This window comes from Rattus norvegicus, chromosome 4 (assembly GCF_036323735.1).
Source record: "Rattus norvegicus strain BN/NHsdMcwi chromosome 4, GRCr8, whole genome shotgun sequence".
Taxonomy (NCBI): Eukaryota; Metazoa; Chordata; class Mammalia; order Rodentia; family Muridae; genus Rattus; species Rattus norvegicus.
The window spans coordinates 128669044-128693447 of NC_086022.1; the positions used below are offsets into that span (position 1 = coordinate 128669044).

General features: G+C 47.4%; 2 protein-coding genes across 14 annotated transcripts in view; one reads left to right on the forward strand and one right to left on the reverse strand.

Annotated features, from left to right (window-relative positions):
- Slc25a26 (solute carrier family 25 member 26) overlaps positions 1-18811 on the forward strand; it is a 96632-nt gene extending 77821 nt beyond the window's left edge. For 4 of the 11 annotated variants that reach the window (XM_039107817.2, XM_039107820.2, XM_039107822.2 and 1 more), the window contains 4 exons: positions 6815-6884; positions 12851-12915; positions 13596-13669; positions 17685-18807. In XM_039107817.2, the coding sequence (XP_038963745.1) occupies positions 6815-6884; positions 12851-12915; positions 13596-13669; positions 17685-17802 (327 nt within the window). In that variant the 3' untranslated portion in view covers positions 17803-18807. Of the gene's footprint in view, positions 1-6814; positions 6885-7116; positions 10323-12850; positions 12916-13595 lie in introns of those variants that run through there. The other 7 variants (XM_039107819.2, XM_039107823.2, NM_001395605.1 and 4 more) reach the window with 6 other exon arrangements.
- The window catches only part of Lrig1 (leucine-rich repeats and immunoglobulin-like domains 1), a 100497-nt gene continuing 94772 nt past the window's right edge, over positions 18680-24404 (reverse strand). For all 3 annotated transcript variants that reach the window (NM_001427801.1, XM_063286082.1, XM_039108763.2), the window contains 6 exons: positions 23626-23907; positions 22707-23126; positions 22088-22213; positions 21354-21500; positions 20255-20536; positions 18680-20159 (listed from right to left, as the gene is read on the reverse strand). In NM_001427801.1, the coding sequence (NP_001414730.1) occupies positions 19930-20159; positions 20255-20536; positions 21354-21500; positions 22088-22213; positions 22707-23126; positions 23626-23907 (1487 nt within the window). In that variant the 3' untranslated portion in view covers positions 18680-19929. The remainder of the gene's footprint in view (positions 20160-20254; positions 20537-21353; positions 21501-22087; positions 22214-22706; positions 23127-23625; positions 23908-24404) is intronic.

Here is a 24404-nt window from a genome sequence, read left to right on the forward strand (position 1 = left end):
CTGATTGATCCCAAGAGCTACATAGATGTGAAAGCCTTCATGCTGTCTTAGTTGTCTTGGTTGTCTGACATCATTATTTTGAAATTGAGTAGATGACTTGGAAATAACCTATTATGTACCCATGAAAATGACATAGTAAAATCTTATACTCTACCAGACGGGAAGTCAAATGTCCTTTTGGATGGAAGTTTAGAGTCCCATGTTGTGGATGTTGTCAGGCTAGAGCTGAGTCCCTGCTCTTCAGTTTGTCTTTCATCAGACAATAGAGTTCATTTGTGTGGGCTTTTAGAAGTGAGAAACACAAGCTCTTCATGGCGTGCTCTCATGGAAGCTAGCTGCCCCCACTTGGACTCCATCCATTTCTGACACTGCCTGTTTGTACCTCTTGCCTATGAATACTGCTAAAGGAGTTTGCCATGCTGGGCTGGGGAGGGGCGAGCCTAAGTTTATCATTGTTCGTCCTCAGATAGGCCTTTAACAATGGCTAAAACCAGGTGGTGGTGCATGCCCTTAGTTCAAGACCAACCTGGTCTACATAGAGAAGTTACATAAGTCTACATAAGTTACAAGATGAAACATTATTTTTTAAAAAAGGAGAGAGGAGGAGGAGGAAGAGGAGGAGAAGGAGGAGGAAGAGGAGGAGGAAGAGGAAGAGGAGGAGGAGGAGGAGGAGGAGGAGGAGGAAGAGGAGGAGGAGGAGGAAGAAAGTGAGAACCATTTGGGGAATGGTTCAGCTCAGTTTTCTGTATAGCAATGCCACTGAGTTACCAGTAGGTGAAAAGGCTGGGCAGAGGTTTGTAGCTTGCATACTAATAGACAGTAGCAACTCTTGTGACACTGCATAAAGGCATGCACTTAGTAGGTGCATACTGATTTCTGTAGTCAGCTTTGATCATTGAACTATGGAAGTTAGCAGGAGAGTACATAGGGACTCATTAAGAATCTTCCCTCTCATATTAAGAAAGGCTTGCCTACGCAAAACTGGAGAAATTAAGTACATTCTCATGACTAGTCTCAACCCTTAAATTTGAATTTCTCTTTGATATAAATAAGTGTCTACATAGTCATCATAGAGCTTCATTTTTATTTTACTTTATTTGAAAAGAAAAAGGGGGAAAACCATAGAATTGAGATCAGGATGCAAATACCTGGGATATGTGGCCTTCTGTATTTTTAAATTCTTATTTAACTTAAAAGTTGAGACTCCAACATTGTTTCTTCATGTGTGGGTCCTTTCTGTCCCTCCCTCCCTCCCCTTCTGTGTCATCTGTCTGCCTCAACAGGAATGATAGTCCCACTTCTGTGGCAATGGGAGTACTCACTCAAGCTGAGAATGTTATGGGGACTTAAACTGTCCGCATATGTATTCAAAAAGGTCCAGGCAAGAAAACTAAATACCAAAATCTCGTACAGACAGACAATTAAGCATTATTGGAATGAAACAGTTTTTCTCTTCAGTTTTCGTGTTGTAACTCTCCTGTAACTCTAAAATTATTTACAATAAATTTGTTTGCACATGCTATTAGACCTAAATCCCGGTGTCCTATAGGACACACCATATGGTCCCATCCCCACCGATGCTAGGCTTGCTAGTGATCTAAGGTCTAGAGCGTTAGTGTTCTTGTCTAAAGGATGACCTAACTAACACTAACTGTTGCACACTCTTCAAGAGACCGTGGTGAGGGTCCTACTGTGTGAAGTGTGAGTGGCTACAGGAGGCAGTTGTGCCTGTTGCTGTCAGTTATTATTAGCACTAAATTTACCACTAATATTGGCCTCTGACTTTGTTTTAGTTTCTCTAGGGACTTAAGGACTGTTTTTCCTAAGATTTTTATAGCTATTCACTTTATTACAAAATGATTTCTTTCTATCTTCTTAAGCTAATTCTGCCTAGGTGAAGCAAAAAATTGGGCTTATCCATGGAGATTCTATATTTAAACAGTCTTCAGACATTGGAATGTATTTTGATTTTTTTCCTTCCCTTAGTAAGCAGGTCCTTTTTCTTTGTAGAACACAGCAGACACCTCTGTGAAGCTTCTCCAGCACTCCCTCTCTCTTTCAAAATCCTACCGCCCTCCTCTCTCTCTCACACACACACATTTTATATACATTTTGTATACATTTTATATAATATATAGTAACACACATATAATTTATATAATATATAGTAACACATACACACACACTTTATATAATATATAGTAACACACATATAATTTATATAATATATAGTAACACATACACACACACACACACACACACACACACCCCTCATGGATTGTTTGTCCTGGAAGTTTTGTGGTTCCCTTGAGCCTACAACAAACACCTGGAGGACAGTTCTGCACATTTGCTGAGTTTATGAATTACATAGTATCTTTGACTTCTCCTTCTGTGATATCATTCATCCCTTGTTTGTTCTTTACTGTTGCCATAAATCAAGGTCGTGGGCAGCAGCTTAAGTGTTCAGAATAATCTCTTCTTGAGAAAATGTCAGGAGACTAATAATAGAAGATGACCCCTTCTCACTAAGAAAATGTGGTTCATGCCTGCCTTTCTTCTCCAGTTAGTATTTTAGTGAGTGATGGTGTCAAAGCTAGCCTGCTGTTAAGGGCTGGAGGTATAGCTCAATGCTAGAACATGTACCTATCGTGAGGAAGGCACACACACACACACACACACACACACACACACACACACACACACGCACGCACACACACACACACACACACGCACACACACACACACACACACACACGGGGAAAGTGTGCACAGGTAGGCATTTAACATGCATGCTCCCTGACTTTTTTTTAATCACATTGTGACTAAACACATAATGGTTGCTACAAAAGATTAACGTTGTCCTTCCCTGTATCCCATTGTATCTCTAATGCTTAGAGAGAAATTGTGAAAATAATGATTTCCACAAAGCTACCCATTTATTTTCAAACATTAAAGCATTTACTAAAATCTATCAAATTCTGTTGCTGTATAGCTCAGGACTTTAGAAATGCAGTTGTAGCAAGGTTTCTTAAAGCCTATTTGTTTTCCTAAGCAGGGTTAAAAATCCTGTTTGATAGGTATACGTTTAGCCCAATAGATTTAGTAACTATACAGAGAATTACTCTTCTTCATAGGGTTGAGAAGAAAGATATCACACAGCAAGTATCTTGTTATTCAGTGTTAAAAACCTGGACTGGTCAAGGTAAACAGGGCTGTGTGTGTTGTCTTGATTTGTTTTTGTGGAATCATCATCAAATCCTTAGTGATCTTGTAACAACCCTTCCAGAGGGAGTTGTCAGCAGGGAAATAAATACTCAGACAGGAGACGGATGCTGAGTCAGTCAGCTGTTTTAATCTTACTTGTATTGTGTTTGGTCAGTTCTCCAGCGCTACACTATGTCTGGGTCATTATACAGTTCTAAACATTAAAAGTAAGATACTCTGCTTGGTAATGGGTGTAGTCGTTCAGGATAAGGCAAAGAAATATGATACTCCTATTAGAAAGGAAGTAGGCCTGACTTTAATTGTGGAGGAAGTTTATGATGTCCACACAGGAGCAGAGCTGAACCATTGAGTGACCAATGGTGTAGAACACAAATTATATAAAATCATTTGTATTGATAATCAGTTACTATTAGCAATGAGCAGATAGACACTGAATGTTCAAAGCAAGCAGTTTTCTTTACATAGTACATGTGGAGTACTCAAAAATAAATCTGATAAAACCAGGGTCAAAGCCTATGAAATGCTAGTGGAAAGTTAAGAGAAATTTATAGGAGTATTTGAGTACTTTGGTCCCTGTTGGAACTGTTTGGGAAGGATTAGGAGGTGTGGCCTTGCTGGAGGAGGTGTGTCACTGGGATGAGGTTTCAAAGAGGCCATGCCATTCCCTGCTCTCTAGTCTCTGCCTCCTGCTTGTGAGTCAGATGTAAGCTGACATTATTGTCCCAGTGTCATGCCTGCCTGCTGCTGTATTCCCTACCATGAGGATGATGGACTCTTACCCTCTGCAGCTGTGAGCCACAATAAACATTTTCTCATATGAGTTGTTTTGGTCATACTGTCTTCATAGAAATAGAAAGGCAGCTAAAATGATGAAGAGGCCAGAAAAAAAAAAAAGGCAGTGTTGCCAACGTATCCATTCCATCCAAAAACAGTCCATGGATGCATGTAATCTGGATGAACTGTCAGAAGGGTGTGCTGTGGGAATTGGCCATCTGATGTAAAAAGTCATGTGGAAATGTGACGAACCTGAAAGAGTAAAAACAAACTTGACAAAGAACTAATCTGGAAAACTGAAACTACTTAATTTCAAGCTATATTAAAACGTGTGATAATCAAGAAAGTATAGAATTGGTATCTATAAATGAGGACCAACTCGAGAGCAGACTTTTGGAGAGAGTTTTCACTGAGGAGAGGGCTATTTTTTCCAAGCATTAGAACCAGTGGGCGTTCTTTCATAAATCAAAATGAAAGAACCCCGGCCCAGGCTTCATAACATAACAGATTACATTAACTCAAAGGTAAAGATGTAAATACTCTTAAAAACTTAAAATTTCAAATATATAGGGGAAAATCTTTGTGCCATTAAAATAAACAAAGTTTTCTTACAAATGACACCAAAAGCAGGATCTATAACCTGGGCGCCGTGGTACAGACCAGAGGTCTTGGTGCTGAGCAGACAGCACCCAGAGGATTACCACAGGTTCAAGACCAGCGTGGTTTATGTGGTGAGTTCTAGGTCAGCTTGAACTAAAGAGTGAGACCCTACCTTAAGCAAAATGGAACAAATCTCCCCCTCTGTAATATGAATATTAATATATTTTAATATTGTGATTATATTAAAATAATTTGGACTTAATGAAAATGTAATGCTTATTCAAAAAACATTGTTCAGAGAATGAAAAGGTGAGTCACAGATATTTACAAATGTACTTGGAATATATTAAGAACTTTGCAATATCTTTAATTTAGATAATAGGCAACCTGATACAAATACACGAGTGTTTGAACATTCACAGATGGGGGATAAGTATGTGAAGACAATATACCGTCATTAAAGCCATGGAGCGGCAACTCGGTTAAGATATGCACTGCCCTTTCAGAGGATGTGGGCTTGGTTCCAGGCACTCACAGGGAGTGGCTCACCGTTCTATAATCTCCAGCCCCAGGCTTCGGAAGTCTTCTGACCTCTGGCACCTATGCCCACGTGCCCATGCCATCCCCTCTTAAAATCTAAAAACAACAAAACAACATAGTGATATAGTACTGTACACTTCCTAGAATGGGAACACTTAATGCTGGCGACCAAGCTTAGGAAGGTTGCGAGTGAGCCAGGGCTGCTGGGAATGTGAAATGTACAGCCATTTTGGAAAACAGCATGGCGGCTTTGTAAGGTTAAACGGACCTACTTCCTTCTTAGTTATCAGTTATTTCCTTATCAGAAAGGAAGGCATTTTCCATGGAAAGGCTTGTTTGTAAATGCTCATGTGGGATTATCGCCAACAGCCCCAAACTAGAAAAAGAAATGATGCACCTATGTCTGGTTCATGCTCACTAACAAGAAGGGAATGACGTCCGGTAGCTGTCGTGATGTGGACGTACCACAGCGTTGTTTTGAGAGGAGCAGATAAAAGAAAATGGGACTACATTCTGATACCCCAGTGTAGGGGAATGTCAGGGCAGGGAGGTGGGAGGGAGGCGGAGGGTGGGTGGGAGCACCCTCATAGCAGCGGGGATGGGGTGGGGTGGGAGGAATGGGATAGCAAGTTTCTGGAGGGGAAACCGGGAAGGGGGATAACATTTAAAATGTAAATAAGAAAATCCGATAATAAAATAAAATTGTGGAATATACAAACCAGTCGCAAGGGGCAGGAATATTAGTTGCTGAGAGGACAGTGACGTGGGTCTCAGGAGAGAAATTCCCAGAGGGATGCAGAACTTTTGGCTCCTAAGTCAGTCTGTGGTCTCCTTGTAGCAGTGAGTCTGTGTGCATGTCTGCCCAAGCTTATCAAATTGTATACTTTAAATACATGAAGTTTAGTGGCGGCTTCCTCAGTGAAGCCAAGGAAAGGAGTATTTTCCAAGGCTGTACCTCAGAAGCCTGGACAGAAGTAATAGACCCAGCATGTAAGGTTGCTGAGAGGCCACAGACTTTAGAAGACAATTAGAGAGTAGACTGAGCATTGTGCGGTATTCCATGGGGTGCGATCAGATGACACCAGGCAGCAAGCTTTCAATGAGCAGCATAAACATGTTTTCAATAATCTGAATTAGTGCGGGGCATGGTAGCACACACCTGTAATCATCACACTTGGAGTCTGAAGTAGGATGATCCTGAGTTTGGAGTAGCCTGGAGATCGTTAGATGCTGTCTCAAAACATGTCCCTCCCCCTTCAATTAAAGTACTGCTCAGGTATCTTTCAAAGGAGGGATGCGGATAAGGACTTCGAAAAGAACTAAGGAGTTGACATACACTGTTCAGGAATAATTATCAATTATTGTATTTATATGCTTAGTGTTATATGGGAAATATGCAAACTATTCCATTGTCATAAGTTTATTATCTTTATTTTACTCTGTGTGTGTGAAATCTTCCTTGAAAATACTTTGAGAACCATCATGTAGCTGCAGCCTGACCTTCTTTGACTAATTTTAGTATGCAGTTAAGTCCTTGGGAAAGTCACTTATGTCACCATTGAAGAATGCTTCCAAAATAGGTTCTCACTTACGTTCCCATCCCAAGCCAAGCCCACAGCAGGCTCTGATAAACTCCAAGATGGATAACTTGTGTTTTCTTTCTCCTTGCACACAGGCGCTCTGGTCGTGGCGGCGGGGCCGTGTGGTGGAGTCTTGGCAGTCAGCTGTCTGTGGGGCTTTTGCAGGTGCGAGGGATCATACTGTGCTGGGGAAGACTGAGGTGGGGGGTGTCAGCATGCTGGCTGTGCGAAACAGCGTTCTTCAGGCATTCCAACTGCTTAGATGAAGACAGCTTCACTGGCAAGTTATGAAACGAGTTGTCTTAGAGGGAAGAAAACCTGCGAAAGAGGTGTCTGCTTGAATGACACCCAATTTGTCCTTGACAAATTTCCCTTTTTCTTTTTATCTTTATTAAAGCTTCACTCGGGCCCTCAGATTACCTTAAGGATAATTTATAAAGCCCTCTGTGGAAGGGGGGTGAGCTGCACAGCTGTCTGCTGGGGGCCGTGTTGCGGGTGATCCGAGATTCACGGCCATGTGACATGTTTGACAGTGCGGGAGATTAATTACTGTCAGGAGAGCAGGGGCTACTCCACAGCTTCCTGCGGGCTCAACTGCATGGGGCAGGAAATGCAGCCGTGCGAACATCTGGGCATTCGGAGACATTAAAGCAAGAGCAGAATTCAGTGTGCAGTGTCATGGGTCCATCATTAAGTCCCAAGAACACAGGTGCTTTAAAGGACGGTGTAAGTGCTGAGTTCAGAACCCTAAGAGAAAGGTCTGTTTTGTCGGTACAGATACAGGAAGCTGTAGTTGCAGTAAAGCAAAGTAGAAGTTGGCCAGAGAACTGAAAGTGTTTAGAATGTAATCCTGGTGGACGGATGGGCAGGTAGGTTGGAAGATCAGCAGCTTTAGGGGAAAATGACTCTTTTCCAAATTCTTTATCAGTTGTTAGATTTTATTTATTTACATGTAGTGATTTGGACAATAGAAATCATACATTTTATAGTCTCCTTTGTTAGTAATTTAAATCTATTTAAGTTGTGGAAGTAATCACAGAAACTAAGAACTTTTCCTGGAGGCAGGATATCAGTGTGTGCAGATGGGGAGGGTAATAGCTTCCACTCCCAGATCATCTGTGACTGGCTTAAAGGAAGAGGTGGTCTCAATTCATTTTCCAGAGCTTAGGATTCTTTGCTACCTAGCCCTTTAGAGAAGTTTACTTTCCTGACTGTCTTCTTGAATTGGGCAAGGGACCAGATGGTGGGGCGGTGTTGGGTGCAGAACACCAAGTAAATGTTAGAGGAATTTAGTTGCCCTGGACAAGAAAAGTCACTTCTTGGAGTTGAATAATTTCAAAACAGTGGCTCTCAACCTGCCTAATGCTGGGACTCTTTATTACAGTTCCTCATGCTGTGGTGACCCCCCCCCCCAAGCATAAAACTATGTTTGTTGCTACTCTATAACTGTAATTTTTCTACTGTTATGAGTATAATGTAGATATCTGTGGTTTTCCAATGGTCTTAGGTGACCCCTGTGAAGGGTCATTTGACCCCTAAGCTGAAAACCACTGCTCTAAAGCATATCCATCTTCAAGTAAGGAATAAGCAATGTATCTGATATGGCCCCCGGATTTACATGCAAATACATCGATACTATGTGTTTGGGAATGGCTTTCAGTACAGTCCTCTCTGCTGAGGACTGCTCCACATGGCACATTTGTCACACTAGCCCTGTGGTAGGGACCTGCCCTCAGGGCCTTTCAGGAATGTGGTGTTCCACTAAGGCTGCTGTGAGGCTGGGGCCAGGAGACAGTGCCTGGGACCTAGGCTGGGCTTTCTGTCTGACAAGTGACTGACCCCAGTTCCTAGAGAAGATGTTGGGCACCAGTTCTCTGACCCATAACATAGCAGTAATCACTCCTCCCTTGAGGGACCCAGTGATGTGTGTGTTGGCCCTTGGTGATCTGTAAAATGAACAGCTGTGAGGAGTCATCACTCCTCCAGCAAGAGAAAGCAACACCACTAAAGTGGGAAGCGGTTCTCTCCTCTCTTGGATGGCACTGGAAGATGTCACCGTCTGAAGTCACTGCACAGTGTAGTTTTTCTCATCTGAACCTGTAAATCCTCTCTCCAGCCATCTCATTGTTTCCAGATGAGATTCTGCCAAATAAAGGAATTTAAGACCTACGTGGGAAAAACACACTGTTAACAGATCTTCCTCCATTAGTAAAAAGAAATATATTTTTGCTTACATTATTATTTGGGGGCAGGCATTTGGTATAAATGTTAGTCTAGAGAAACAAGATGAGTATTTTGGAAGCATTGCTGCAGGATAAACGTAATTTGAAAACAGTCCAAATTGAGTAAACTGGAGTTCTGCAAGAGCGGATCACAGCCCTGTCTTGCATGCCAGGGAGATGAAGAATGGCCTCCTACCCAGTCCTGTCCAGACTTCACACACTGCCGTATGGTTGCCCTGCTCCTCACGATCAGACTTGCCCACAGTCAGATCAGATTCTTCTTTGTGCTTTTCCAATTTTACGCTGGTGCGGTCATTGCCAAGGACTGCTTTGTGCCGTCCTCGGCACACTCCTGTGCTCTGACTCGTTTCCTAAACTCCTGGGCACAGATACCCACAATGGCTCTTGAGATTGGAGGTGCCAATGGCTGTCATGCTTAGACATCCCCTGGCTTTTGGTCAGGGTTAAAGGAAAGGCCTTGCCAGCTTCTCAGTCCAGGCCCTGACTCTTACAAACATAGTGATGGTGAGTATTGATACGTTTGCAACCCTTTTGGTATTCAGGTATCTTCTGATCAGTTTCTTTTTTTTTTTTTTTTTTCTTTTTTTTTTTTTTCGGAGCTGGGGACCGAACCCAGGGCCTTGCGGTTGCTAGGCAAGTGCTCTACCACTGAGCTAAATCCCCAACCCCCTTCTGATCAGTTTCTTATGGTAGACACTTCCTCACGTTCTCTTAGAGAAGGTCTGAGGGAGAAGCGGCTCTCTCATCCTGGCACTGTGGCACAGAATGCAGGATTCCGTGTGTGACAAAGGTGAGAGTCTGGCACAGGCCGGAGCACACAGCTACACTGTGGAGCAGTGCTTACAGACTGAGTGCAGGGGAAGGAGGAGGTCTTCCTCATACATGCATCAGCTAGGAGGATCCAGGAGCAGAGAGTAGCTGGCTGCCAGGGGTGGGCTTGGGGCCTCCTCCCCACTGCCCTCCTCTTCATTCCTGGCTTCTGCTCTGAGGTGAGAGCCCCAGGCTGTCAGAAAGAAAGGGGTTCTTTTGCTGGTCCGAAGGCATTTGTTCCCCAAGGCAGCAAGTAGTTTTCCTGTGAAAATCAGATCTGTGAATATGTCCCGGAAAGGTGTGTAGCTTAATACTCGGTAGAACAGCCTGGGATTGGTTCCGCGAGCACAGGCTGCACTTGCTGTGCAGGCTGTTTCCTGTCTGGAGTGCCGTGCTCCCTGTGTATCCTGTAAGTGGAATATACAGAGTACAGGGTTTCACTTAAACGGTAAAGGTACAAAGCTGTGCGCCGTGTGAGTTAAAGTAGCCCAGCGTGTGGGGGCCCTCACATTGATTCATTAACGCCTTGCATAAAATACAGATCCCAGCACGGTAGTAAAATCGGGGCCTATCAAAGCGTGGATGTTTTGAGTCCTGTCTCTTCCACACTACTTCATGGAGCACACATGTCTGGAGAATATGCAGGTGTCCACAGGAAAGGATGGGTAACCTCTGCCGGCAGCCAGAGCAAGTTCAACCTGAGCTAACCAAATTGATTAAATGCTATCTGTCAGCTTTATGAATTGATTTAGGGCAGCTTGAGAATATTTTTACATAAGGGAATAAAGTCTAATACTCAGAATTATTTTAATGTGCTGCTGTGTCAGAGTCCTGGGGTGTCACAAGGTCATTTTCAAGGGTAGGGTAGATGCAGCCTCATTCCCAGCTCCACATAGCTGCTGTGTGGCCGGAGGGGTGCTGTGATGGTGCTAGCATCTCTGATGAGCCTGGCAAGTAAGCAAGGGCGGCCCTCCTGTCAGCCTTCCCCTGTGTTTTACAGGCTCACCTTACGTCTGGTTTGTAAGAAACATAGACTTGTCTGGGGCACTCACTAAGCATGTTGAGTGCCAGCTCTGTACACTGGATTAGAGACAGGGAAGAGAAGTCACCCATTCTCTCTACCATGTCTTAGCCTGCTTCTCGTTGCTGTGATAAACCCCAAAAATCAATGTGGGAAGAAAGGGTTTACTTCAGCTCGTGGCTTTTCCTGACATCAGGATAGGAACTCGGTGCAGGGGCGGAAGCAGAGGCGACACTCTATAGGTTTGCTCAGCCTGATCGTTCATACAGCCGAGGACCACGTGTGGAGGGGTGGCACTGCCCACAGTAAGCTGGGCCCTCACACGTGAATCAGACTTGCTTACGGGCCAATGGAGGCAACCCCTCCAGATGAGTCCAGCTTGTATCAAGTTAGCAAAGAGCTACTGAGCGTAGTGCTCGCCTGGACAGCAAGTCTTACCTAATAGACTACTGCGGTTACTCCTTGTCTAGATAAGCAGGGACTCTTTAATAATGATGTCCGCCCCATGGTTGCCTGCACTGTACAGATGAGCATCTGAGGCGTCAGGGGCCAGGGCCAAAGGTGTTGGAGCTGGCCAGACTTAAGAGCGGACCTCAGCTCTGCACCAAGCAGAGCCTTTTCGAATGTTTTAAGATCTATCTGTTTAGTGTGTGGTGGGTGGGATGAAGGCAGTGCGTGCCACGGAAGCATGGGGAATCAGGACATTTGAGGGTCAGCCCCCTTCTTCCTTCATGTGCCTTCAGGGGTCACACTTGGCACATCAGGCTCATGGCAAATGCCCTTAACTTGCAAGCCATCTGGTTGGCCCCCAAACTCAGTTTAAGAGGACAAAAAGAGGTTCTAGACAAAGGAGCCACTGACAGGCCTAAGGTGTGTGGCAATTGTGGGTAACTGAGAATAGAATATAAACAAGGAGTAGGTGTGCCTTCCCACAACTGTCAGAACAGATGTCACCGCAGCCAAGGTCACTGTAACGACTTCGCTTCAGCCCCATATTTAGAAAGATATTTGTCAGAGGTCAAATACCCCTTTGCTTGTACACCACAGCAGGGGGCGCCTGGAGCTATTTCTGGAGCCTTCTGTGCAAACCCCATCCCCCCCAAACAGCTGTTCACCCCCAGCTCCCAGGAGCTGAGCCTCCTGAAAGCCCTTCAGAGTTTTATTTCTGCAGCCCTCTGGCCTTTCAGGGTTTCAGATGCATTGTTGTACCAAGTGAATAGAATACTGACATCAAGCCTGGTGTGGTGGTGTCAGGGTCCTTTAATCCCAGGACAGGGAGTGAAAGCTACTTCTGTGTGTTTGAGATCAGCCTGATCTCAGGCCAGCTCCAAGTACATCGTCTTAAGACCTTGTCGTAAGCAAACAAAACTATTTAAGACCATAAACTGTGGTTTGCAGTAGCGACAGGAGTTTTGGTTTCTGTGCCCACAGATAAGAGCACTGTTAAAACCTATAGACAGTTTGACAGCACAGAAACTAGAAGAGGGAAACACAGAGTATGGCATGCCAAGGCAAGAGGGTTCTGAGGTGACGCAGAGAGGGCAGAACTATAGGCCTTTCCTGCGCTGTTCTCCAGAGCCTGGGAAGTAAAGAAAGCACTGTCTTTTATCACCAAGAGTCTGGCTGTTCATACCGAGGTCCCCCATGGCACACAGGAGCCTGCCCATCTGCTCATCAGAACAGACGGAACCAAAGCTTTCTGGAGACTGTAAAGCAGGTACCCCGCAGAAAGGTGTGATTCCCCCAACCCTGGGAGCCATGTGCTCCTCACTGAAGACCCACACCTGGCCGTTCCATGTGTCACATTTGGGTTAGTGTGCCAGACGGTGCGAGAGCAAGGTGAGTTGTAGGGCCTCACTCCTTAGCCCAGCTGAGCGTCCTTCCCCTTCCGCTCCAGTACTGCACGGGCTGTGAAGGAGGAGATGAACTCGTTCATGTGTGTCGGGTTCTCAACAGTCAGTGGACACGATGGCGATCTTTTTGACAGTTCTGGGTACTCAGCTGCAGAGGTGTTGGTTACTGTCTGGACACCTCTGACAGCCGGATCTTCCACACAGGTGGCTTTGCAGCTGCAGTCACTACACCTCTGGATGTGGCTAAGACAAGGATCATGCTGGCAAAGGTGAGTATCAGATCATGCAGATTCCGTGCCGTGTCTGTGAGCAGGAGGCGCTGTAAGAACCCGAGAACCTGCCGAATGAGCCATTAATAACCCTGACTTTGGAAGAGCGGCACTGTCATCACCGCCGCACGTAGGCAGCTGTCACTGTGATGGATCTGTGTGTAGCACGCTTCCATTTCTCAAGCATTCTCACAGCTGTGGTGTGGGAGCGGCACATCTGAGGGCCTCTGCTTGGTATTGCTGTTTTCAGATCTAAGACTTGACAGTTGTCCAAATTGTTAAAAAGAAAACCAAACAACAAAACAAACTCTGGGCTGAGCTTTAAGGAATTCCAGTAACATCCCTGGACCAAGCTCTCCAAGTGCAGGGCTGTAGAAGGCAGAGGACCAACCCTGAGGATAGGGTCATTCAAAACTGCAAGTGGCACTCTCCATCCACTGTCATGCCTTAGAGATGGACCCATGCATACGTAGAAGCCCCCACCTCCATCAGGCTTCCTGTTGAATGGTTGCCATTAGTATCTAAGTGAGCTGTGAGAAGCAACTCCCCCATCCCCTAAGTATTTGTCTGCAGGTCTGCATGTAGGCGAGATGTCCAAGCCAACCCCGGGTCAAGCCTTGCATGAGGGTGAGGGGGTCTGCTCGGAGGTAACAGCCCTCTCCCTTCCTTGTCTTCCTTAGGCCGGGTCCAGCACTGCTGTTGGGAATGTGCTGTCTGCCATGCATGGGGTGTGGCGCTCACAGGGACTAGCAGGGTAAGGACAAAGCAAGCCCTCTGCTGCCTGGCCTCTTCTCCACTGGCTCTTCCTCAAGTCTTTGCCTGCCGCGGACGAACACCTCACCCTTTCTTTTCTTATACTGCATATGTAAGATTGCACAGTCAGAGACAGAGCACTCTAGCCACACGGTTCTTGGTCTTGTCCTTCTTGACACTGGATGACATGCAAATGTATTTTGGCTGCAGCATGGATACAGATAAGCTCCCACTTACACACCGTAGAACGCAAGTGCGGTAGGCTTAGGTAGGCACTCAGAACCGTTGGCAGCCATGCCTTACGGTGGGCACGTGCCCTGCATCATCGGTGTTGCTTTATTGGTGGGTAATTTTGTCAGTGAACAGTATGTGCTCACACGAGTGTAGATGGTGCCACCTACAGCCCTGGTGAATATGGCTCCTAGCTGCACGTGCAGCCTGTCACTTCCCAGATGACTATGGGCAGCTGTAAGAGCAGTAAGTGTTTGTGTATCTGGAGACACATAAATGGGGAGAGCCCGAGGACCGGGTTTTCGGATGAACATCATTGTACGGGCCAGCATGGTATATGCAGTCTGTTTTTCTCTAAAGCGTTACTCAGCTCATCAGGCGGCGCTGTCTGCTCCACAGTGCTTGGCCTCAGGTGGCCATTGTTGTCCCTTGCTGGCTAAGTGCCTCACCTTTTTTGCATGTGGTATGCAGATGGGTGTGTTAGCCCGCGAGTGTACCTGTAGAGCACAGAGGTTGAGATTGGCTGTTTTCCTCAGTCACACTTGCAACAGTCTCCTACTGACCCTCCAGCCCACCATTTTGGCTACAGTGAGTCCCGAGGACCTATCCGTCCCCTTCCCTGTGTGCTGGTCACAAGTGAGGACCACTGCACCTGGCTTTCATGTGATGCTGAGGATCTGAGCTTGGGTCACTGAACCATCTCTTAGCCCCATGTCCTCCAAATGCTTTGCTTTATGTCCCATACAGCTGTCCCTGCGCACTGATTTGTCATACAGGAACTGTGTCTATGTTGAGTTGTTAAAAGCAGGAAGACTCTGTCTATGGAGCTCTCTTGACATGTTGTGTGGAGCACACAAGGAGCCTCTCTGGAAGGCAGGAGGGCGAGCCCGGCATTGGGAGCAGCAGCCCCGTGTGCAGCCCTGAGCCCTCCTGCTCTTAGCCTCTTTGCCTGGCACTGCCATCATCTTATTCCCATGCCAGGGACACCACTGACTGCTGCTTTTGTGTAACGTTGGCATTTTAAATTTCAGCTGATGGACCGGGAATATGGTAAGGCTTTTGCCAGAGAGCAAACTCCATGTCTGTTAGAGTTTTCCAGCTATAAGTTTGAAAGTGGTGGCTGGGTGGCTTCATTGAACATCAGCTCTGATGGTCTGAGGTACAGATTGGATCTAACAGACAGGACTTAGACTCTTGATGTGTCGGACATAGGAACAAGGTGGTAGCATCCGCAGTGAGTCATAGCATCCTTATGCATGATTTGGGAAGCCTCTTAGGTAAGCAGTGACTGGGCCCACAGAGGCAGCAGCTGGTGACTGGCTTTTGACATCATAAAGACCCGCTGCTAGATTCTGTGGCGATTTAGCTGGGCTTCCAACTGTGGTGTTGTGGGGGCTGCAGCCCATCTACCAGTGGAGACAAGACGGGCATGCTGGATGGCACAGTACCTGCCATGGCCACTGCATGCTGCTGTGCAGATGATGCGAGAGCAGCCTTCCCTGCCTAGGTCATGGCACACACTTGACTAAAACTAAGCAGTGCCAGAGGAGCAAAAGCAAAACAGGCCAAGGGTGTATGCTTGTTCTGACCCTGCCTTAGTGCTGAAAGATAATTGGGTTTTTGGCTCATCTTCTGAGTCCCCAGGCTTGCACTCTGTCACCTTGTACAGGGCAGCACTAAACAGCATGTTCTGGGCAGCAGTGGCTGCGACTGAACATACCACAGCTCCAGCATCTCTCGAGCAAATGACTGGACCAAGGAACATGGAAACTCCTGAGCCCTTTCTGGGCAGGTGGCTCAGCCACTCCTCTGTGGCAGTGCCAGATAGAGCCGTCACAGTCTGTGGTCCCTGCTCTGCACACACACTAAGCCGACCAAGTAGCCCCTCAACCGAGGAACCTGATGTTCTCTCAGAGGATGGGGGATCCACACTGGAGGGCAGACTGGTTACCCATGCTCCTTTAGCCCAGAAGCTGCAGAGCAGGGGCGAGGTCCACTTGTCTTGGATTGCTCCTTGCTGATCCTCTGAGGCTTTTTGAAATGTGCCCTTTGTGTACTCACTGCTGCTGGGAGCTCCTCCCTACCCTGTTGCCCTTGGAACACACCCTGCCCTACTCACAAGTCTGCCTGCAAGCATAGGTGGAACCTCTCCCCCTACAAAAACTCCACTTTAAGGAGGCTGTGGTCCATTGATCTGGTGACACTAACTGCTCCCATCTGTCTCTGGCGTCTGCTGAGCTTGTTAGTGGCAAAAGCGAGTGAGATTGACTTAGAAGCCAGTGGATGCTCATGGCCAGTGGTCTGCAGCAGCTCCGAGTCTCCAGGCCTCCCTTCTAGCACCTTTTGTACAGTAGGTGTCTTGTTTGCCACTTCCTGTGTCAGACTAGCTGACCTGAGAGCCTCTGGGACGCCTGTCACTGTAGGAGCACAGGGTGGGGGTGGGGGTCTTACCACAGACTCTGCTATGTGCAGTGTCACAGTTTCTAGACGTTTGAACCCAGCTCCTCTTGCTTGCACTTCACCCGCTAAGCCATGCTCTCCAGCTCCATAGAGAGCTGTCCCAGTGTGTAAAGTCCTTGATCACTCTTCTCTGCACTGCCAGCTAGAAGTAGGAGGGCAGCTGATCACCTCCACTGGTTATGTAGGCGTGGGGGCTGTGTATCTCACAGGGTCCTCCTGTCAGCTATCTTAATTAGCCTCCACTTAGCACAAAGACTTCCCCACATATTTAAAAGGCATGAGTGTTGTCGTAATAAAACATTTGCCCTACACCCAAAGTCTCTCTGACAGTGCGCACACAGGGACATCAAACTACCTGTGATAACTGGTTCTTTCTTCTCCAGGGTTTGAACTTGTGTCATCAGTCTTGGCAGCAAGTGCCTTTTCCCTCAGAGGCAGCCCAAGTTGTGGTTTTTCTAAGTTTGTCTTTCTGCTTACAGAAGCACTTTTCTGAGCAACAGAGTTTCGGTAGAAAGAAGATCAGGCTTTCTGTCTGTCACTCTCCCACCCCCCCACCGCCTCTGTAAAAGGCAGTAATTTACAGTCTAGGACTTGCCCTGTGCGAGCTTGTGGACTTATAACCTTTTATGGCTGGGGTTGCTTCTGTCCTGTTCTCTCCAGCTGTGTGCTACTCTGTTTTCACGGTGCTCACTTGTCCAGCCAGGTGAGGGTCATTAGTGGATTACTTTTCTTCAGTAACATCACAATGCATATTTGTAAAATTCCTGGGCATCTGGAGGACTCCCTGCCACCACAGTGGTTCTGACTGGATTAGGGATAGACACCTGAGAGTCTAGAACTGACACTGTGAGGTGGTTCACCTTCACCACAATCTGTGACTCCAGTGTTCCCATTTAGATTGAACAAGAAAAAGGAACCATGTCATTTCCTTCTTGTAGAATCACATTTGTGGAACTCCAACAACAAAATACCACCGAGTCACAGGACAAGCAAGCAGAACGGTTTAAGAATTTGCTTTGTCTCCCTGAACTGAGACCTAGAAGCCCCTCAGGTGTCCCACTGCCATACACCCTTCCAGCCTCTGTCAGACCATGCCTGACTCCTTCATTGGAGCTCACTGTGGGAGGGTGGTTGCTGGGTTAGCCTGAGCGCTCCCAGATGGTGCAGTCATGCGAGGCTGAGCCCCAGTTTCTCCTGTGTCCTTGGGAATGTTACTCAGTGGCCTTCTATAAGGAAGGGGGGATGTTTCTGTGGGGTATTGCGAGTGGGTGCACTGAAATGAGCAAACCCTGGGCATCCGGAACATGGCCATTTCCTGTCCCTAGGCTATTTGCAGGTGTCTTCCCGAGAATGGCAGCAATCAGCATGGGAGGCTTTATCTTTCTGGGTGCCTATGACCAGACCCGAAGCTTGCTGCTAGAGGTGGGCAGGAAGAGCCCATGAAGAAGACACTTCATGTCCTTGGGCTGCTGTGCAGTCCCCTCTCCTCGTCCTGGAGCTACAGTGCAGCTGCGAAGATGGCTCAGAGAACAGCTTAATGAAGGTGGCACAGACTGCCCCAGGAAACTGTCCTTGGTGAAACTCTGACCCAGCACCTCAGTCCTCTCAATAAATACTCTTGGTAAGGCAAGGCCTTTGATCTGCATCCTGCACTTCCTGCTATCTGTTGGAGTCACCAGAAAAGCAAGCTGGCTACAATTGGAAGTGAATGACCAGACTGGGAAAAGGAAGGAGGCTTGGGGCAGGAACTCTGCGTGTGGGTGTTTCTCCCCGGGGCTAATGCCTATTGTGTAAGATTATAGCTTTGTTTAAAAAGCACGAACTGCAGGTGCATAGCACGCATTCTTTCTGGTAAGGAGGCTGCTGTTTTTAATTACCCTTGTATTTCTCCTATAAAAACACATGATTATATTATATTACTTTACAGCAAAGTGCCCCGAAGTCCCTGGGGTGTATGACAGACAGCAGGCAGCTGCAGTGCTTATGAGTGGGTGGGCCCAAGTGACTTTAGTTAGGAGCATGGCTGAGGGAAGCAGTGTGTCCGTGACCACTGTGTCCTCCCTGGAGACCAGCCAGAGCTGCTCCTTTGTCCTCGAGGTATATGCCAGCAGGACGTGGGAGGGTCAGCATATTTGGGGAGCATAAGGCTTGACTAACCAGCTCCATGTGGCAAAAAAAAGTGAGCTATCTGAGGAATGTAGTGCCACTGTCTTCCTGGGGCAGCAGTGTGTAGTCTGTGCTTTGTCTAAGTATTCTCCGCTTGGGGAAACATTATTAATAGCAGAACTGCACTTACAAGAACAATGACCGCAGCACACACTTAGTATTTATAAATGAACCTTTATTAAAGACACTGTAATGCCATTTGTTAGACACTTCAATATTTTACATGTTTTCAATGTACACTGTACCAAAATTTCTATAAATAAATAACTCTGTACATAAAAAGTAATACTTCCTCTTTCACATTGCCTCTCAGAAGCAGCAAATTCACATATTTTGTGGAAGTAACATTAATCACCCAACTGTGGAGAACAGCCTTCTTGTGTGCTTGCCCTGGCACAGTGATGGCCTATGACGACACTACACCGTGACCCAGGCCATCACTGTGCCAACACTTCCCCACAGCTTTCTGGGGTTTTAAGGACCGAGTTTGTTTGTTTCCATGTAGTCTTTACTGAATTACACATTGGCACTCACAAGATGGTTAGCAACAGGGCCCCAAAGTGCAAATACACCCAGGCCTAGGACTCAAGTCTTGTACAGTCCAAGCCCAGTCTCACTGTGCAAGGAACAGCGTGGACAGGCCTGCTCAGCAGAACTTAGCTGGCCCTGGACGCAGACATCTTCCTTTTCTCCCCCACTGTGATCCTGTGTTGACGGAACTAAACCTCACTGCTGGGAATTCCACAGGCACCGACACTGGCAGCCTCCGCCTTAGTAAGCTTCAAAGAACCACTGAGGAGACGACATTTGCTTGTACCGAGTGAGTTACAAAGAAAGACGAAAGGCAGCGCTTGCTTGTTCTGAGCCCTTGCGTTCGGTGGATTAACAGCCCTCAGTCTCGTCCTCAAATACAGACCAGTGCACCCTGCCAACACCAGCCTGCATAGGTCTGGCCAATGCACTCCAATCTGACCACTAAGTGCCACGTAGCCAAGATGCCCTCCTTTCCAACCACCAACAACAGCTGATGTGTTTTATCTGAATTCCAGCTGTGTATTAAGGCACCAGAACGATTCCTGACCCTCTCCAAAAATCAGACAGCAACCTAATGTGAAAATATCACCAAAAGCGGGACCCATGCGCTAAGGATTAAAATAGTCTCTGTAAAAGATATATAATATAATATGAAATCTCTGAAAACTCTTATGTACAATGGTATCAAATACTTTTTCTGCCTTTTGTACACAAATAGTCTCTTGCATTTCTGTGCTCCAGGTTCTTTAGCCGACTGACATTCCACATGCAAGTCCAACTGTCCGAGGGATGTCTGGACACAAACTTCCCACTGTGTCTCCTACCTCTTTCCTGTAGCAACCGCTTTAAAAGAGCTGAGGTAGATGAAGCCTAGCTTTTCGGGGCCAACAGCAATGGTCCTCTCCGTCTCCCCGTGACCTGTCCTTTCAGTGGTACAGAGTCAGGGTTGGAGTCACAGGCCTTGGGGAGCTGGCCATTGGAAACAAGCAAGTGCTGGGCCTCAGTAGATATGGCGTCTTCCATGAGCTCTGGGCTGCCTGAAGGCTTTAGGTCTATGCAGTCTGCTTCCTGTAACTTTGCTAAAGTCCAAGAGGAATCTCCTGTTTAAAAAAAAAAAACAAGGTATATCAGACCGTGCCCTGACCTCATAAGGGCTCCCAGCCAACCACAGATGCCCCTCTGACACAATACATACCTTTCCCGTCCGCACATGCCGCCTTGTTCCTCAGGGATGGCAGTATTCTGTCATGGTTGCTTGGATAGAGGGACCCCCCAGAGAGGGCATGAGGCCCATCCACAGTCCCACTGTAAGGATGGTGTGGAGAACATTCTCGGTCGTGCTGCCTCAGCTCTTGGCTGCTTGATGTGCCTGGCTGCCCACTGTCTCTGGGCACAGTCTGGGGGTGAAAGGCCTGTTCCTGGGGCTGGCTGGCCGTGTCGGACCTACAGTCACTGCACACTGCAGAGCCACTGTGTGCTGAGTGAAGAAGAGAAGCAGAGGTCAACTAAGTTTCCACTCCTTTCCAACCGGAAGACGAGTCCTGTTTGCCACTGCCTTTGTAACCACCCTGCCCCTCCCTGGAAGGTATGTATACATGGAGAGGAGCTCAACCAACCACGTCTTAGTCTTGTGTGCTTAAGTGTTCATGTGAAACTAATTTAGAAAGCACCCTCTGGTCACAGGAAAAATGAGGGAGGAGAGGTTAAGAGGAACAACTTGCATTAGGCCTCACATAAGGAATCCTCTCAACAATTAGACAGTAAGCCTTAGAGAGTCCTGGGGAGGCGGCTCGGTGGGTACAGTGCTCAGGTCCCCAGTCCTCTTGGAAATGCCAGGCAGGTGTGGTGGCCCAACTAGTTCAACGGCATGGGGAGCAGAGGCAGGGGACCCTGGGACAGGCTAGCTGGCTAGATAACTGGAGCAGTAAGCTCCGGGTTTAAGTGAGAACCCTGTTCAATACATAAGGGATCAGTTTCTGCCCCCCTAATGGAAGGGCATGGGAGCCCAGCCACAGCATCTCAGAAGGCTGAGGACAGCCTGATCTACAAAGTGAAACGTTGTCTGCACAAAACCGTCCCGGCCCAAGGGTAGGCCTTATCTTGTAAGTTCCTTATGTTAAGAAAACTCAGCCTTCAGCTCGCCACATCATAGACTTGAGTTATCTAAGAGACACAGGACTCTGCATACAAGCAGAGACAGCATGCGGCCAGTGATAGTTGCTGCTATACTGTTCTAAGTCAACCCAATTTCAGGGTTAAAGGCAGTTGCCTCCCCTGACTTAAGTGTTTCCTACCTGTTGGATGTGGCGCAGTTGTCCTGTCGGCTTTCTCTGTCACCTTCCAGGGCTCTCTGGTATACCCAACACACAGCTTGGGCTGCCTGCATGCAAAGCTGTGAACGTCGACCTCTGGGAAGAGGCTTGGGTCTCTCAGACACACACCTGAAACAGAGCCCTTACAACTCAGAAGGTGCTGAGATCTCTCAGCCTAATGGCCAACAGAGCACAGCTTTTCCCAGTACCTTGGCATCCAGCAGGGACTGGTTCCTGTGCTCCTCTGAGATGCCCAAATCCAAGGATATTCAAGTCCTTTCTGTGAAATGCTGTGTTTGCACACCTTCTCTGATAGACCGCAAGTCATACACACTCATCGTACCCAGTTGCAGTGTAAACTGTCCATATATACTCAGTGTATCTGTGACTGACTGACTTACCCTCACATGTAACGTGCCACAGCACTGTAAAAGCTGTGGGCTGGTTTTAGGACCTGTTATGTCCTGTGCATATATTCTTCCTGGCAATCCTACCTTGACCAGAAGACATAGTGCTAAGCCCAATGCAGGGACTTTCTAGAGGATCAGATATTAAAAAGCATAGAACTTCATTACACCAGATCCAAAGCAAAACACTGTCAATTAAAGGCCTGGTTCACCAAATGTGACACGAGTGCCAGACTACCCCGTGGAGAAGGTAAAGCCTCATCCAGGACTGGGGCAGCCAGATCAACTGCTTCACTGTCCTGAACTTACCATTGCTTTCAATATGCCCATTGGCCTGAGGACCGCCCTCAGTCCTGACCACAGTTTCCTGCCGGTCAGAAAGGGTTCCCTGAGAGGAGAGGTAGCTTGGAACATCTGGAGGCACAATGGTTTCATCTGCAAGGAGACAAGACAATAAAATAACAGGGCTGCCGCAACAATAAATACAGATAACTATTCACTGTCACAAGGTCACACAACAGTGTCCGAAAGCTGTGCAGAGGCTCAGCCGCAGCTCACACCCTGGTGTAAAAATGATGGCAGTCAGATGCCTGACTCCGGAGGAACAAGGAAAGGAAGACCTAACAAGACTGAGAGCCTAGGAACATTCCAGTTCATAACAGGCACGGCCCTGGGGCCTCTGACCTGGACTGGACACTGCAGAGACCAGCAAGTCCTTGCATTTGAGAGTATTCTTATTTCCTGTTCCGTCCTTTAGTGCTAGCATGTTGTCAGGGGGACCAAAGTCTCTACTCTACAGGCAGAATCCATATTCCTAAAAGTTCTAGAGACCTTTTACGTTCTAGGCAACCCCAGACCTGCGCCATTTACCTCCGACTACAGCAGTGTCACCACACTCCCAGCCCCACCCCAGCGGCTAGGCACTGACCTGTGTTAGTGACGCTATACTCCTCACTCTTCTTCCTGGTCTGGTAGATAATGCACACCCAGACCAGCGAGGTCAGCACAATGCTGCACACCACAGCAATTGTGAAGATGCCTACGGTGCTCCCATCCTTCCGGCAGCCAGGGGTGGGTAGAATGCTCAGCTGGCTATGTGCCCGCTCAGTGCCCAGGGGATTCGACATCTCACAGGTGTACCGGCCTGCATCCTCTGCCTCCACGTTCTGAACAACCAGCAGCTGGTTGCCTGGAGTGAAATGGTGCCGCTCTGTGAGGCTCAATGGACGACCTCCCTTAAGCCAGGTGATGCGTGGTGTGGGGCTTCCGGTTGCTTTGCACTGGAAGGCCACGGTTTCTCCTACAGTTACCACACGGTCTTCCAAGGGCACTGCCAAGGATGGAGTTTCTGCAGGAAGGCAGTGGAAATCGCACATTTATTCTATGGGTCTTGCTGGAGGTATACAGACAGGAGACAATCCCCTGTAGTAGTGAAATACTGAGACCTTTTATTAGAGCTCCAAGCTTTTCAGAAAGACTAACGGGATTAAATCATTGCCATTCTAGGAACAGCCCCACAGAACAAAGAACTTAAAGCCTACCTTATCCCAAACTGTCCTGTCATAGATCTGTGTCACTATTCCCAACCAAGATTGTATCCAGCACGCACGCACGCACGCACGCACGCACGCACGCACGGAATTCTTACTCAGACTAACATATAGCTGAGTTCTGTCAAGAGTGAATTCATTGCTCATTGGCTTTTATGAGCCAGTACTCTTGCTTAAAAGCAGCCCCCAAATTCAAACTAAGTAGAAAGAGGCTACCACAGGTACTCCAGAAAGCACGTACCTAGAATACTCGAGTTGTACCCCCCATCCCACCCTGCCACACAGTCAGTAGCGAACCTAGGACGGTCAGGGTAGCATTTGCGGAAACAGAGCCAGCTGAGTTCTGGGCAGTGCAGCTGTAGACCCCCATGTCGTCGACTTTCACATCAGTGATGAAGAACACATCGTCATCTGGCATAACGTGCATGCGTCGCTCTCGAGCTGCAGGGAAATCGGTGCCTCCATCCTTCTGCCAGGCAATCTGAGGGTTAGGGTGGCCCGTGGCAGCACACTCGAGGCGTGCTGTGGTGCCCGTCCGAATGGCAATGTCATGGGGTATTTTGGTGAATGAAGGCAACACTGGAAAAAAATTGCAGATAAAGCTATATGGAATGGCTGCATACAAGAGGAGACTGCCCAGGCCTCAGTTCACTGCTACTCCATCCCTTCCAAGGAAGCCCAGCTTCCCTGTGTCACAGGGACAATACTGCACCCATTGCCCTAATGCCTTCCTATTGCTATGGGCTGGTGCTAACCACTCGGGTAAGGCTTCTGGTGGAGCATTCTGCCTCCTGAACCTCCACATTAGTTACTATGTGAGAATCCTGCAGAAGTAGAGATCTGGTGCTAACTTGCTTTAATTAGCTTTCTGGAGAGAGCTGGGCAACACAGCCAGGATTTGCTATCAGGGATGGCTGGGTGCCTTCACCAAAGGAACCAGTGGGCTGGCCACCCCTCTTGAGGACCACTGTGGGAAGGGTCTATGGGGGCTACATTACCAGCCACACCTAGGCAAAAATATGTAGTTCATTAGCTTCTGTAGCTTTAGTACCAATGCTGACACAGTGGACAGTATC